This window comes from Podarcis muralis, chromosome 15, assembly GCF_964188315.1.
Source record: "Podarcis muralis chromosome 15, rPodMur119.hap1.1, whole genome shotgun sequence".
Classification (NCBI taxonomy): domain Eukaryota; kingdom Metazoa; phylum Chordata; class Lepidosauria; order Squamata; family Lacertidae; genus Podarcis; species Podarcis muralis.
In genome coordinates this window covers 13,849,471-13,866,121 of record NC_135669.1, presented here as the reverse complement: position 1 = coordinate 13,866,121, position 16,651 = coordinate 13,849,471, and the positions used below count along the sequence as shown (strand labels likewise).

The window sequence follows — 16,651 nt, the reverse complement described above, 5'->3', positions numbered from 1 at the left end:
TACACAAAGGAAGCGCAAATGATCCTGATTTTAGACAGTGTTTCTCATGCATGTCAAGACTTCTGTAGGGCCGAAAACTATGAAATTCAAAAAAGCCCTTTGGTTTTTGCAGAACTGAGGTCAGTCTACAGATAAACCTTTTCTCTAGTATTTTCACACTGAAATATTAAATTAAAATGCAAAAAAACTCAACAACCTTACACGACCTTGAATTGATTTTGTGATTGAATTTTGAAGCTAATTTCATTGTGGTGCTGATACAGGGGAGAACTTGGAGTTGCACTCACTGCCAATTTCTGTATATTTTAGAAAGCTGCATTTGGATACCTTTGAACATACTGGGTTGTATCCAGTGAAGTACTACTCATAGTAGACCCATTGAAATTAATGAATCTAAGTTTGGCATGCCCATTAACTTCAACTAGTCTACGCTGAGTAGGACTAGCACTGGAAACAACCCATTTTGAATTATAGTTCCCGAGATCAAGGAAGGAACAGGTTTTCATTTATTCTTGGATATACAATCGTACCTTGAAAGTATAATGGAATCCGTTCCGGAAGTCCGTTCGATTTCCAAAACATTCAAAAAGCAAAGCAGAAGCTCCTGCAACCAACTGGAAGCCCTGTCAGATGTTCAGCTTCCAAAAGAATAATTGGAAGCTGGAACAGTCACTTACGGGTTTCAACTGTTTGGGAGCCAAAACGTTTGAGAACTAGGCTGTTTGACTTCCAAGGTACGACTGTAATAGGATGCCATTTGAACTAAGATGGTGGACTGAACCTTTCAAAACTGCACTTATTTTTGGGTTTCTTAGAACTCCCAAGGCTGATAGTGAACTAATACTTCTTTTAAAATAGGTTTTCTTAAATTGTTTCTGTACTTAAAGATCTAATGGCTCTGGTTGTCTGAGACTACACAGTCCTAAGTAAGGAGGTAGACTCCACCATGGGAGCAGGGCCTGGGCAGGAGAGTGCTAGAGTTCTGTCTAGTCCTGTTACATGGGATCAATTCCAATCTGTTACCTCCGAGGATGTGGACAGGCTGCTTGGACAAGTGAAACCGACCACCTGTCTCCTTGATCCTTGCCCATCCTGGCTGATAAAACGACCCGGGAAGGGCTGGGCGATGGGCTCTGCGAGGTGGTGAATGCTTCCCTCTATGAGGGAGCCTTCCCAGACCCACTGAAAGAGGCGGTCATTAAACCGCTTCTTAAAAAAATATCTTTAGACCTGACCAATTTGGCCAACTATCACCCACTCTCAAATCTACCATTCTTGGGCAAGGTGATTGAGCGGGTGGTTGCCGAACAACTCCAAGCACGACTGGAGGATGCAGACCATTTGGAATCCCTTCCAATCGGGATTCAGGCCTCACCATGGGTCTGAAACTGCCTTGGTCGCGCTGGTTTATGATCTCCGGCGGGCTAGGGACAAAGGCGAGAGCTGTTTCCTAGTTCTGCTGGATCTCTCAGCGGCCTTTGACACCATCGACCATAATATCCTTCTGGACCATCTAGAGGAGCTGGGGGCACTGTTATACGGTGCTTCCGCTCCTTTCGCCTGGGCCGTGTCCAGAAAGTGGTGTTTGGAATACAGTAGTTGCTTTGGAAAACAATAATCGGGCATCTGAACAACATGACCAGTCCACCGAAGTTGATGTTGAAGAATCATTGTTTTGACACTGGTGATCTTTGCTTCTTCCAGTACACTGGGCATTAGTTTGCCTGTTTCCCAAGTGATGTGCAACATTTTTTGGAGACAACCTTGATGGAATCTTTCAAGGAGTTGGAGATGACTTTTATCAGTGGTCATTGTGTCACAAGCATACAGTATAAAGGTAAAGGGACCCCTGACCATTAGGTCCAGTCGTGAACGACTCTGGGGTTGCGGTGCTCATCTCGCTTTATTGGCCGAGGGAGCTGGCGAACAGCTTCTGGGTCATGTGGCTAGCATGACTAAGCCACTTCTGGCGAAACAGAGCAGTGCACAGAAACGCTGTTTACCTTCCCGCCGGAGCGGTATCTATTTATCTACTTGCCCTTTGATGTGCTTTCGAACTGCAAGGTTGGCAGGAGCAGGGACTGAGCAACGGGACCTCATCCAGTCGCGGGAATTCGAACCGCTGACCTTCTGATCAAGTCCTAGGCTCTTTGGTTTAACCCACAGCGCTACCCGCGTCCCTAGCATACAGTATGCATACAACTAAATATGGGTGTATAGTTCTGCAATTCCGAAGCTACTCATCTTCCAACGTGCTCTTGAAAAATTATGCAACGCTACCCCCGTTGCACCGCCCTCCCAGCTCTACAATTCTATAAATCCCATTGCACTAAGCGGAGCTTACCAGATGCATCTGACTGCACCGGCATAGCATAGAGCCCTGATCTCGTTCCCCGGCCACGCCCCTCTGCATCCTGTCATGTGGAGAACTGTGGCCACACCCCTCCTGCCCGACTCCGAATTCTACCAACCGGGAGCGACACGTCACTGCTCGCGCCCTCAACCAAACTTCCCTGGTCCCTCAAAAGACAGCCTTCCCCGCCGTCTCTCTCCCCTCCGCCAATCAGCGACGGAGGCGGAGGAGCGTGCCTCTGAAACCTCCCCTTTGGCGAAAGACGCTGGCCTCGTCCTAACGGCGCTCTTCGGAGAGGCCCGCCCCCCTTCGGCGTGATCGGCAGCCGTCTCCGCCAACCGCTGGCCGGCAGTTGGGCTGGCGGGAGGCGGGCCGTCTCTGCCGCAGGGAGTGGATGCGCGTGGAGCGGATGGCTGAGGGAGCGGATGGCTGAGGAGAGGCGCCCGAGTCACACAGGTGAGGGGAAGCGAGCGGGCGCCGCTGCTGGGCTGAGGCTTCCTGAGGGGGGCGGGAAGAGACTTGGCCGGGGCCTGAGGGAGAGCAGGGGAGGCTGAGGGCGGCCGTGGGCTTCCTTGCGAAGCTGGCCTGGTGGGAGGACCCGCGACCTCGGAGTGAGCTGGCCGCCGGCTGAGGCGGTTCCGCTTTCTTCTGCCTGGCAGGAGCGGCGACGCCTTCTTTGAAAAGTGCCTCCCCTTCAGCCCTGAAATACGGTGCTTATTTCTCCCACGCCGGCGACAAAGGCCCATGGTGCCGCTCTTTAGCACCCCAGCCGTGCCCCGGCTATTACGCGGAGGGCAGGGCCACAGGCCCCTTCCCTCGAGGGGCTTGTAGTCTGCAGAAGAGGGGGTGAAATCTGAGGGAAGCGGGTTTCCTTTTTTAAAAGCAGCAGCAGCAACACAGCCGGACATGGTCTTGTTTTGCAAGGAGCAAAACTGCATACGGAGAGAACAGTGGCACGTCCCCTTTGTCATGCTGGTTTCCCCCCTCATAGAATCGCGGAGACTTCTTTGAAATGCCTGGGGAGCTTTGAAAGTGGTAAAACGGTTTTCCCGCTTCTCCAGCGGCCCATCTTGAAATCGAGAGTGGCACATGCCCGTCACCACCTTTAGCTTTGCCTAGATCTAGGCCCAAACTTGGGTCTCCAGCTGTTTTTGGACTGCAGTTCCCATCATCCCTGACACGGGTCCTGCTTAGCTAGGGGTGATGGGAGTTGTAGTCCCCAAACAGATGGAGACCCAAGTTTGGGAAACCCAATGCATGCTTAACTTTTTTAAGGGAGGGTGCTCCCTCCCGCAAATCTTAAAAGCCCTATCAAAGCTGTGAGGCAAGATATGCCTTCCCTGCTTAGTTGGCAGCCTCCTTCCCCACCAGGGGCTATAAAGGCAGGACACATGCTTCGTGTGCAGAAGAGCTCAGGGTGTCTCCCGTTAAAAGGCCTTGAAGAGCTAATGGTTCTTAATGCAGACAGCTGTGGACTAGATGGACTGATGGTGTTATTCATTGTAAATTAGCTTTATTTAAACAAGCAGAAAAATGTTTGCAAAGCAGACCTCCCCTATTCTGTTTCTATAAAGATATGCTCCCCACCCCATTTCATAATATTGTGGCAAGTTTCTCATGAACCATAGAATTCCTTCCTTGCATTAAGAAATGTACTGGTGGCACATGCATATGTGTAGATCAGCAGTATGGCTAATCAAACTCTGGTTAATCCCTGCAAATGCACACACCCACAAAACATGCAAACAAGCCCTTGGACTCGCACAGCAAGACAGGGTTCCCTCTACAAGGTCATCTAACAAATAATAATAATAATTAGTTCTATAAAATTAAGTAGACCAGTATCAAAGAGATACTGAAAGCATTTCTTCTTCCTATCTCTTTTTTAGTCTTATTTGGACCCTTGGCAGATATAAAATACTGTGTCATAATTACTCATTTTTGCACTCTTTGGGATAGGGCGTTAATTGAGGTCCACAGAGTCATAAGGCAGTAACTATGTCTTGTGTTCTTAAAGGTTGGAACCTTTTGTCATGTAATAAATATCCCCAGAAATAGATAACATTCCATTTTCAGCTCTCTAGAATCTGCTGGGATGAATTCTCTCATCAGAGTATAAGGCATGTTGCTTTTTTTAAAAATGTCCTCATGGCACAAAAGATTTGTTTCTTAAAGGTTCTGCTTGTGATGAGGATGGCCATACTGGTGAGTAAGCTGTAGTCTTGGAAGTTGAGAACATCCAGCGTAATGCAGCTAGCTATATTAGTTGTAGGTATACAGTCAACCTTGGTTCCCAAACGCCTCCGTTTTAGAACGTTTCGGCTCTCAAACGCCGAAAACCCGGAAGTAAATGTTCCGATTTTTAAACGTCTTTCGGAAGCCAAATGTCCAACATGGCTTCTGCTTGAGTGCAGGAAACTCCTGCAGCCAATCAGAAGCTGTGCCTTGGTTGTCGAATATTTCAGAAGCCGAATGGGCTTCCGGAACGGATTACGTTCGACAGCCGATGTTTGACTGTACTAATTGGTGTAACATGTCTCTCTGTGTGTTATGCCTGACATTGCTATTAAAATACCAGAGGAGTCTTAGCTTGATAGATGTGGGATTTCAGATGGCAAATACTGTACAGACACATCTTTTAGACTATCCCTGCACCCCACCCCTAGCACAGCCTTGGGTCCTCAGTTCTTCAACTACAGCTCCCATCATCCTTAACCACTGGTCATGCTGGCAAGGAATGATAGGAGTTGTAGTTCAACAACATATACAGACTCAAGGTTGAGAGGCTGCCTTAGCATCTCTTAGCAAAAATGAACTATGCTTTTTTGGGACAGTTCATTTCTCTCAATTTCATATCCATATGTGTCGCTGGTAGATTTACCCATTTGTCTACCGATCACTATTGCTCAATATTTACCTAGTGCTATCAGTGTTGTAGACAGTGACAAGCCAATCAGAGTCTGCTGCGCTTAACAGTTGCATCAAGTTACTTAAAATGGCTTCTATTTGTTTTGTCATTATTACCCTTCCAAAATTGTGTACTACTGAATTTCTAATAGAAAACGCACACTCAATATTTGTGTGTGTATTTTAATATGATGTTTGCAGTTTGTAAGATACTGGGTGGGAAAATAAAAGTAACGTTGAAATCTATAAGTGAATCTATTTTGTATACTCTGCTTTATTTTCTTTTAAAAATCATTGGCCTCACAAATGCATAGATAGGACCCAATTTTGGTACAACAATGAAAGCATTTTCTTTTAATATATTTGAAAAAATATGACTATATAAGAGAAAATTCCAATTCAGGCTGTCATTACACATTTTATTTATTTATTTAAATTTTATACCGCCCTATACCCATAGGTCTCAGAGCAGTTCACAACATAAAGTTACAATATAAAAAGCACAAAATGCGTAATAAAAATGAGTAAAACAGTTAACAATACTAATGTATACAAACTAATAAAAATACATTCCCCCAACAAAAGCCTCTAAACAATACCCAGCCCACAAATATAAATATAAAATCCAAATTAACATATAACATTTAAAAACAAGTTATAAACAATTAGCTGGCATAGGCTTATTTTATACCTGAAAGCTGCTATGTTAATGTGTCGGAACACTTGATGTTGGCTAACACAGATCTATGAGTATATACTCAGAAGCAAATCCTTTTGAGTCCATTGGAACTTACTCTCAGATGAGTGTGTATGGTATGCAACCTTAGAGACTTTATATGGGCAGAAGATGGTATTGGATCAGTTCCTCTGAAAAAGGAATGCTTTTGTGTGGAATTGTGTCACTGAGATTTTAGATTGCTTCTCATAGGAGGGATACCTTGTAAATGACCCAGGAGATGACCTGTTCTAGGAAATATGTTTGCTTGTAATGTTATAATTTAGAGAGCCTGAAGACTTGGTTGCACTAGTTCAGTTTTAAAAACCCCAACAACCTTGGTGATCTCTACTTTCTGTTTTCCTTCCAGGTATTTAAGGATTCCTTGCTGTTGCCTTTGCCAAAATGACCAAGTTAGGCTTCCTCCGCCTCTCTTATGAGAAACAGGACACTCTCCTCAAGCTCCTGATTCTGTCAATGGCAGCTGTGTTATGTAAGTATGAGTTTAAAAAAATTAGTCAGGGATAACTATATGACTATAAGCATCATCTGCATCTGCTGGTTCATTTTGTATCTTATGCCTTGATGCTTATAACACAATGTTAGATGCTTCTTTGATGGCTATAACAGTTTCAAACTATCAAGCTTCCACATAGCAAAGGACCAGCATTAAAAACACTTTACCTGTACAACTGCATTAATATTCCTTCCTTTTATGTTGCAGCTTTCTCTACTAGACTCTTCTCTGTATTAAGATTTGAGAGTGTCATTCATGAATTTGATCCGTAAGTATTCCTGTTGCCTCTTAGTAGTCTACTTTGCTCTGAGAGAGCAATTGTTCTGCTATGTACAGGTGTTGATTGTGGTGTTACCCAGAAGTATATTGATAGATTGTCCTTCTCTAATGACAGGGCTTCAAAAATATCTGAACGATAAGAGTTTTTCTGCAGAAAATTCTAATAGGGTTAGCCTTGGTGAATTCAACAGTAGAAGTAGTATCAATTTTAGTTAGACCCTTCTGGATTGAATAGGGAATTGATTTAAAAATGTAAAGATGAAAGTATAGTAGAATGAATGTTTTCATAAGTAACTTCTGAAGCTGTGAGACCAATGACAATTCTGTTTTTCAATGAAACACTTAAATCAGTGGTTGCATGAACATGTTTATGGAAGATGGAGCTTCTTTGCTTCAGATTTCCAGTATGATTTAGAGAAGGTTGTATAAAGCAGTGCACTTTGTGTTGCAGTATGCAAAATGATATATAAAAGTAATTTGGATGCTTTTAGTTGCTTGTGGTGAAAACTGTTTGGAGTGTTTGTGTTTGGAAATCAGATCCCTACTAGACAGAAACTGGAAACATTTCTCATCAATCAGGCTGACACTGATTTATGTATTAGATGTGGCAGTGCTTTTCCCTAAGAACCTTAGATGAAGGCTCAGACTGTAATATGAGGAGCAGCAAATAGTGTGTTGTATATGCAGCTGAAAAGGCACTCAGATTTCTGTTGTTATCACAGGTATTTTAACTACCGCACAACTCGCTTCCTGGCAGAAGAGGGTTTCTATAAATTCCACAACTGGTTTGACGATAGAGCATGGTATCCGCTGGGTCGAATCATTGGTGGGACTATCTATCCAGGTAAAATGATGTTCAGAACTTTGTCCTTTTTTTAAACTGGATGAAAAGTGCTAGAGAGAATGGGGAATACTTGCCATGCATCTTCCAGAACGGTTGTAGTGTTTTGTCAAACTTATTTAGAGCAAATAAATATCTTGCTAGTATTGAAGAGGCTTTACTTGGCCGTTTGGAGGTCAGGCATCACCCCTTGCTGGATGAGATTTGGCTCATATTTCCAAGTCCTGCACCTGCTCGTTCTGTTCTTTTGCATTTGGAAAATCTGTGATTTCTCGCCAATAGAACATCTTTCCTTCCCTCTGTTTCAGGTTTAATGATCACATCAGCAGCGATTTACCATGTTCTGCACTTCTTCCACATTACAATTGACATACGAAATGTGTGTGTTTTCCTGGCTCCCCTTTTCTCCTCCTTCACCACCATAGTAACGTATCACCTCACCAAAGAACTCAAGGTAAAAACAAGAATGGGTCGTGGTTGCAATGCTTCCTAGTGCTAATTTCATTCATCACTGTAAAAAATCTGAGGCTGGTATTAGTAGTTTTTAATTGTTGCTTACACACAATTTATGAGGCAGTTAACATTGTGCATGTTCCCTTTAATTCATATAGATGATGCAATTGTATGTTTGCATATGAAAATCTTCATTTTTTTAAACAAGAAAATCCACATTCTACAAGTAGACCTCATTTGCAAACTTGAATTGTAATGCATACTTGCTAACCTGAAGCCTGTACAGATCTTAAAGTCAATATTGGGATTGATAAGGAAGAAGGAACCGGGAAGTCTTTTGTTACATATCGTGAAAGACAGTCTGGGCAATCAAAGTTCAATTTATTTTTTTATTCTGTCTAGGATGCAGGGGCAGGTCTCTTGGCTGCAGCAATGATAGCTGTGGTACCTGGTTACATATCTCGTTCTGTCGCTGGATCCTATGACAATGAAGGTAAGATCAGTGTTTAAAGCACACTGCTTACTGACATGTGGAAATTGCATGATGGGGGTTTCTTTATGCGGTTGACTCCTATGTCTTGTTTATTTCCAGGTATTGCTATATTCTGTATGCTTCTGACTTACTACATGTGGATCAAAGCAGTGAAAACCGGCTCCATTTATTGGGCAGCCATGTGTGCACTTGCCTATTTCTACATGGTAAGTGATTTTTCAATAATGCTTTGAATTTCTTGAGCAGTAGTTGTTTCACCCATCAGATTAATCTTTCATCATCAGAGCTGGCTAGAGTGAGTGGAATTCAGCCTACCAAGCTGAATATGTTTTGCAATCCTGGATCCAACATCACTGCAAGTTTGTGAAGGGACTAGGTACTGGTAATAAGGAGTACTCAGCACCGCTACAGAAATATTGTTATTGCTGTATTTGTGGGAGGGGTGGTGGTGGTTGAATTGGTGATTGGTGCCATAACAGTCAAGTTGTCTGTGAGCCTTCAGATTCTCTTGTGTAAATTTTACTTCAGTCATGAATACACAAGAAAACCTTAAGCAATCATCTTCACCACATCCCTCCATCTGTGAGATCAGGCCCAGGCCCAGCTTTTCCCCCCACTAGCTCAACAGGGGTATCGAGTGGCCTTTTCATTTAGCAATTGAACAAGGCTCTTTTGTAAGAGTATGCCTCTGTAGTACTGACTTCTACTTAGAAGTTAAAAATATTTTGCTTTGTGGAGTAAACAAACACTAGTATTTATAGATGTAAAATGCTGTGCCCCCTTTAATCTTTTTTCAGGTTTCTTCATGGGGTGGTTATGTGTTTTTGATTAACCTCATTCCCCTTCATGTACTGGTGCTGATGCTAACTGGACGATTCTCCCATCGGATATATGTGGCTTACTGCACAGTATATTGCCTAGGAACCATCTTATCAATGCAGATATCTTTCGTTGGCTTCCAGGTGAGAAATCTGGGATACTGAAGAAAGCTGGTTGTGATTTTGTGCAAATCCATGGCTAGCAGAACCTTCCTTACTATATGATAGGGAAAAGATAAGATCACCCATCGGAATCAGTCCTCGAATAGCATTTCTCATTTAATAGAGGAGCATTATTGCATTGTTGCCTCTTGATAAAATGCCTCTCTTGCTATAAAACAACTCTCTTTATTATACTCGCCACAGAAAAGCATGGTCTTTCTGGGCTTTACCCAGATCGTTTAGCTCTGCCTCAGCCATATTAAGATAAATGTTATTGAACTGAAATAGAAAATTGGAGGGGGAGACACTCATCAGACCCATATAAAGTAACAATAATAGAAACGGGGCTAGTAGGTAGATGTATTCTATGTTGGACTTATTGTCCATGTGTACAGCGATAATTCTTCGTGGCAAAGGAGTGGCTTACGCATGTGAGACTGTTGGCCAGAGACAAATTATTAAATGGTCACATAATGCAGCTTAACGATGCATGTTTGTTCTTTCCTGCAGCCTGTCCTGTCATCTGAACATATGGCTGCCTTGGGTGTATTTGGCCTGTGCCAGATTCATGCCTTTGTAGATTATTTGCGCAGCAAACTGAACCCTCAGCAGTTCGAGATTCTCTTCAGGAGTGTAATCTCCCTGGTTGGGTTTGTCCTTCTGTCAATAGGAGCCATTCTGATGCTTACAGGTGCAGTTGGTGCTACTAAAATGCATGCTATTCCTATACTCTTACAGTAGGAACAATATTTTTCCTAATCAGTAGAGAATTTCCATGTTTTTGTCTGGAACCATTTTTTCCATCAAATATTTTAATACTTGTTTTTCTCAGCTGTGTGCATACACACAGTAGCTAAACTGTGTAAGCATTTGGTTTTGCCATGCTGGGAATAATAGTTTTTATTTAGATACATTCTGAGTAGCAATAACTGAATTATTAATATCCTTATTATATGTTGAATTTGCTTAAGGAAAGGGGAAGAAACCTGTTTTGATGTTTACCTGAAAAAAATGAAAAACAAATATCACTAGGGGTCCATCAGGTTTTGTTTTACCTTTTAGGAAACTGAACTTTTAAATTTGAGCTTTGGGGAAATTTAGGTATAGAATACGCATATTGGAATTTAGATATTGTGTAAACTTGTTGAGAGATATTAATTACTCTGTAAACTTGAATATGTACATTTGGATCTCTTACTTTCACACAGGAAAGATCTCCCCATGGACTGGTCGCTTCTATTCACTGCTGGATCCTTCCTATGCGAAGAACAATATTCCCATCATTGCTTCAGTCTCTGAGCATCAGCCTACCACATGGTCATCCTACTATTTTGATCTGCAACTTCTTGTTTTCATGTTCCCAGGTTAGTTTAGCATAGCTTTTTACTATGCTTTCATACCAGCCACCTTTTGCAGAATATCTGACTCTTGAGTTGGTGACTGCTAGTCTCTATGACACCCTTCCACCATCTGATGCCCTCCAGATATTTTAGGCAACCTCCATTATTCTTGACCATTAGCCACACTGGCTGGATCTGCTAGGAGTTGTAGCCCCAAACATTTTGAGGGCTCCAGGCTGGGAAAACCTGCCCTAATGCCAGTGTTAAACACTGTTTTAATAAGAATGCTCTATTTTGTATTATCTGCATGCATAGATGTAAGTATTCTGGCAGCTGACTCATTTATCTTTCTGTTACAGTTGGCCTGTATTATTGCTTCAGTAATCTGTCTGATGCCCGCATTTTTATCATCATGTATGGTGTGACCAGCATGTACTTCTCGGCTGTGATGGTGAGTACTGAGAGTTGACTTATCATGGGACTTGCAATTTTTTCATGGAATCTCTTTGTTTCTGCTGTCCCTACGCTTCCACAGTTTTTATTTCATTTGCATGGTAGCCAAGCACTCAGTATGATGCTGCTGTCTTAACAGGTTCGTCTCATGTTGGTATTGGCCCCAGTTATGTGCATTCTGTCTGGCATTGGAGTCTCCCAAGTGTTGTCAACTTACATGAAAAATTTAGATATCAGCCGACCTGACAAGAAGACAAAAAAGCAACAGGATGCTACTTACCCCATCAAAAACGAAGTAAGTAGCTATGTGAGGTTCCTTACTTGTTAGATTTTTATCATACTTTTCTGGAAGATATTAAAAATATGACTCAAAAGGAGAAGGCCGGGTACTCCACTAAGATGTGCATAGGAAAGAAATATTGTGGGAATTGCACTTGAATATTCTACAGATCACCTGCTATATATGGGTAACAGTTTTTGTGTTGTAAGTAAGGTAGTTTCTGTAGAACTACTGAGTGACTGTTTCACATTTTGATGGCTACTCTTGCTTTCCTAGGTTGCCAGTGGCATGATCCTGGTCATGGCTTTCTTCTTGATCACCTACACTTTCCATTCAACTTGGGTAACCAGTGAAGCCTACTCTTCTCCCTCCATAGTGCTGTCGGCACGTGGTGGCGACGGCAGCAGAATAATCTTTGATGACTTCAGGGAAGCTTATTACTGGCTTCGTCACAATACACCAGAGGTATGAATCTCTACAGGACTGGTCTCTGCACACGCATTGAGTTTGTTTTAGGTGCTGTGGAGAGGTTGGAGGGCCTGCCCTAAAGGAGCAGGTATGCTTCCTAATCTTTATGTTGGCTGAAGTTTAGTCTAAAGCACATGTGTCACATGTGTCAATACTTTCAATATTTCATTCACAAAGATTCCTGAGGCAGCTAACAATACACGAAAATAAAATCAGTAGACAGCAGTATTTGAACTGCTAAAATAATCTACAGATTCAGTAGGAGCATCATGGATCAGGTCCTACTGAGGAATAAAGCATTGCTTCCCCTAAAAATCATCAAGGAGGTACCCTGGCAAGTGAGTGGGAGTTGAGGACAAGGTTAGGGATCCTGAGTAGGGCCTCTGAAGATGATTTTGATGATCCATCAAGTTTATTTGGAAGCAGGTGGTTAGTTTACATTTTAGGGAATCTGCATATATTTTCTCCTTCAATCTAAAATATTTGTGGCATGAATGTTCAATTACTGCCTGATTATGTATTTGTAATGTCATTATATGAAAGGACTGTTGCCCAGTCTGTCTTGTTGGCTTACATTCTTGGCACTGGTACCTGTCTGAATGTGCTATCTCTAATGGTCTTGAATGAACTTCAAGGTGGGGAGGGAAAATGCTGATGGCTGCTTAATCTGTTGAATATCGAACCTTCAGAATCTGTTGAAACTCCAGAATGTTTTATAATTAATTGAGGGGGGAACGACATGCAGATACATAGAATTAAAAAAATCTTCCTCATCTCCCAATAATTTAAAATACATATAATGAATTGGCACTGTACAATTCTTGTAAATACAGTGGTACCTCGGGTTAAGAACTTAATTCGTTTTGGTGGCCCATTCTTAACCTGAAGCACCACTTTAGCTAATGGAGGTAATGGACCACCAGAGCACGAGGTACCACTGTACTTTTTAAAAAGCTTTTTTGAAAATTACTAATGTAAAATGGCATGTGAAGAGTCTCCAAGCCCAAGCAGAATGGTTTCTAATTAAAACACTTCTATTATTAAAATACTTTGTCAGCATACATATTAAATCTGTTCACAGTGGCAAATTCATCATTCTTCTGTTGTGCAAAAATGTTCACATATGAATTTTTGAGAATACTGCCATTTCCATTCAACTGATAATCCCAGAATACTGACCCACAAAGAGAAATATTTGTAGTCGTTTTGTCCTTTCACAAATCAGCTCAAACTCATTTACTGCCTTTTAATTCACTACATTGATTGCTTTTTTCTGTTTCGAGCTCAGGATGCGAAAGTAATGTCCTGGTGGGATTATGGATATCAGATAACAGCCATGGCAAACCGAACAATTCTTGTGGATAACAACACTTGGAATAACACACACATTTCTCGAGTTGGTCAGGTAGGTGCAGTAGCTCTCTGAATTCCAGGGTTCCCCCCCCCCCCATCGCATTCCAGAGAAACGATGAAGGCATTTTGCAGTTTTCTTGTCCCTGCTATTTATTATGAACTACAAAATTGAACGAAGGAGTTAAGACTATTTATTTATACATAGATAATAGAAGGCATGGTAACTGAGATACGTGAATTTATAAGCTGCTGTTTGTTTAATTTTCAGGCCATGGCATCCACAGAAGAGCGAGCTTACGAGATTATGAGGGAGCTGGATGTCAGTTATGTGCTGGTAATATTTGGAGGCCTCACTGGATATTCCTCGGATGGTAATCTCATACCTGTATTGTGCAAACTTCCCATGAATGGACCTTTAATTGTTCTTTATTAATGGGTTTTCTGCTCTGTTACATTGACAAAGTTGCCGCTTCTTCCTTAGATATCAATAAATTTCTGTGGATGGTGCGAATAGGAGGCAGCACAGACACTGGAAAGCACATAAAAGAGCATGATTACTACACACCAACAGGAGAGTTCCGTGTGGACAGGGAGGGCTCTCCTGTGCTGCTTAACTGCCTCATGTACAAGATGTGCTACTATCGCTTTGGCCAAGTCTATACAGAAGCCAGTAAGTCACTTTTATCTGGACACTGCAAATGAGAGCCAGAAATTTTGCCTAGGAGTTGTGTTTTTGGATGATCCCTGGTCTTCTCTCTGACATGTAATTAGTGTTTCTAGCATAATAGATTGTGGCAGGGGAGGTTTTTTTCTTTCAGTCACACATTGCATCCTGTTTAATTGGCTTCCTCTGACTCCATTTTTATTTAACAAGTCATTGGCTGTGAATTGATGGAAAGCTAGCGGAGGTGGGGGGGAGTTGATGTTGACGTGTCTACATTTTTGCTAACACAAACAGATTTTTTCATACAGTGGTAAAACTAGACTTACCGTATTTTTTGTCCCATAGGACGCACCTAGTTTTTTAAAGGGGGGGAAATAAAGGAATTCCCCCCCCCTTTATTCCCCCCCCCCCAACCAGGTCGGGGAAACCGAGCCAGGTCGAGGAACAGCGGGATGGCAGCGCTGTGCCTCCTTGCTGTCCCCCGAGCTTGTGGGGCTGGCCGATGTCTGTCCAGCGCGGGGGGCACTCTGCTTCAGGCCACCTCTCGCGCCGGGCGGCAGGCTGCTATCCGCAGCCTAGACAGCCCTGCGGGAACTCCGATTTCCCCTTCATTTTTGGAGGGGAAAAAGTGCGTCCTATAGGGCGAAAAATACGGTAATAGGGAGAAGGGCATCAGGGAACTGACTGAAGCTACTTTTGTTAATTCTCTCTCCCACCTCTCTTTTCCAGAGCGTCCTCCAGGTTATGACAGAGTGAGAAATGCTGAGATTGGCAACAAAGACTTTGAGCTTGATGTATTGGAAGAGGCATATACCACAGAACACTGGCTAGTCCGAATATACAAAGTAAGTAGTTGTGCTGTGTGTGGTGTCTGTCTGCTTCCAGACACTGAGTTTTCTTTCCTGTATTTGAAAGTCATGGGAGAAATGTCGCATGGGCCCCATTTGCTTCTGGATCATATGTGTCTAGGCTGTTCAAGGTCCTAAACCCTAGAAAGTAATTAACACTGTCTTGCTACAACATTTAGATCTATCATGAGCCACTACATCACAATACTAGTGAAGTGGAGTGGTTGCTCTGCTTTTTACCCAGACAGGATGGTGTTGGGGAACGATTGGAGAATGTTAAATTACTAGATTTCTCAACAGCACTGAATAGCAAAAGCATAAAGAGCCCTGTCTTTCTCTATTGAAGATATAAAATCCTTTGTTAATTGCTAGAGATTTCATAGAAGAGTCATCTGTTTTTACTGGTTAGAGACCTTTTCCTAATAAAGCTAAACTGCAAAAAACTTTTTTTTAATATTAATATTAATTTTGCCTTAACAGGTAAAGGACTTGGATAATCGTGGATTGTCGAGAACGTAATTTGCCTTCAGATACACCATAATGAGCACTGACCGAGCCATTGCCTGTGAAGCAGTTGGAATTTTTTTATACTGTTTGTCAGTAAGGAATTGGGATTTAATTGCCCAAGAAATCCCGTCCTCATGTAATGAGTCTGTATTAGATGGAATGATTTTTATAAATATGAACCGGCTACCAAATCAGAAACAGTAGCTTTATGATGGGATCATTAAAAGGGGTATGGAAAAAGTGTGCATTTGTATTCATTTATCTCTGTCCCTTCACTTGATGGTTTTCAGCTATATTCTACATGATCAGACATAAGTAGCTCGGAGAAAGAGGATCTGTCAACACTTGAATTACTTTTCCTCGTTCCCTCTTGTAAGAGAATGAAGCAGCTGGAATAGGTCTTCCACCTATGTAAATAAGCCTAGCTTGTTAATTTACACACACACTTGCCATACAAAGAGCAAGCCTCCCTCCAGCTGTTGCCATTGATGGAATCCAAGTACTTTGTGTATAAATGAAGTATATTTTCATATGCATTAGGCATCTTAAAAACTAGGCTCTTAAAATTTGCATTAACCCCAAAGTGAGTCTCCAGACATACCACATGTATTCTAAAGGTCAGGGGTGAGCAAAACCAAAACCAAAAAGTGGCAACCATATTGGGTAAATGAACAAGCCTGATTGAGAATTGTCCCCTTGTTCTCATGGCCTTTAAACTCCTGGATTTTGAGCCAGATTCCCAGTGTTTTAAAGCTTCTCAAGTACAAGTTATGCTTAAGTAACTAGCACTTTGGCAGTCATAATTTACCTTTATTTACTGAGCTCACTGTTCAGCGAGGCTTGCTTTCAAGTAAGTATGTATAATAGGACCCTAAATTTGCAATGCAATCTTATGCATGTTTACTTTGGGAAGACCCATTCTATTCAGTGAAACTTAGCCCTAGGATTTCTGCTAGAGTGGTCTGTCCTATTTTCCAGGGGCCAGTTCTCTGTTCGAAGTTCTGTTTAGTCTATGTCCAGTTTAAAGAGAACCTTAAGAGAAACCAGGGCTCTCAAAGGTGCCCATTAACTGCTACATCTGGACAGTAGTACACTGGGGACATAGATCACCTAGTCAGTCTTCCCCATACACTAGAGTGGGAACCTGAGTCCTAGGGATCCTGGGGAAGGGCAGTAGGTCTGTGGTAGAGAATTTGATTT

At 42.2% G+C, this 16,651-nt stretch overlaps 1 protein-coding gene across 1 annotated transcript; it reads left to right on the top strand.

The window, feature by feature from the left end:
* The first annotated feature begins 2,657 nt into the window (after window positions 1-2,657).
* Window positions 2,658-15,692, top strand: STT3A (STT3 oligosaccharyltransferase complex catalytic subunit A). The gene is made up of 18 exons (XM_028707625.2): window positions 2,658-2,809; window positions 6,346-6,468; window positions 6,700-6,760; window positions 7,494-7,615; window positions 7,921-8,066; window positions 8,468-8,558; window positions 8,658-8,764; window positions 9,356-9,520; window positions 10,049-10,229; window positions 10,747-10,902; window positions 11,238-11,329; window positions 11,471-11,626; window positions 11,888-12,076; window positions 13,368-13,484; window positions 13,701-13,803; window positions 13,914-14,102; window positions 14,826-14,941; window positions 15,425-15,692. The coding sequence occupies exons 2-18, from the start codon at window positions 6,381-6,383 to the stop codon at window positions 15,461-15,463; spliced, it is 2,118 nt and encodes a 705-aa protein (XP_028563458.1). The 5' UTR covers window positions 2,658-2,809; window positions 6,346-6,380; the 3' UTR covers window positions 15,464-15,692.
* The last annotated feature ends 959 nt before the right edge of the window (window positions 15,693-16,651 follow it).

Coding starts and splice junctions, on each gene's coding strand:
- STT3A (XM_028707625.2), top strand. CDS start 6,381: ATGACCAAGTTAGGCTTCCTCCGCCTCTCTTATGAGAAACAGGACACT. Junction 7,616..7,920: donor TGGTGGGACTATCTATCCAG/GTAAAATGATGT, acceptor CCTCTGTTTCAG/GTTTAATGATCACATCAGCA. Junction 11,627..11,887: donor CTTACCCCATCAAAAACGAA/GTAAGTAGCTAT, acceptor TTGCTTTCCTAG/GTTGCCAGTGGCATGATCCT.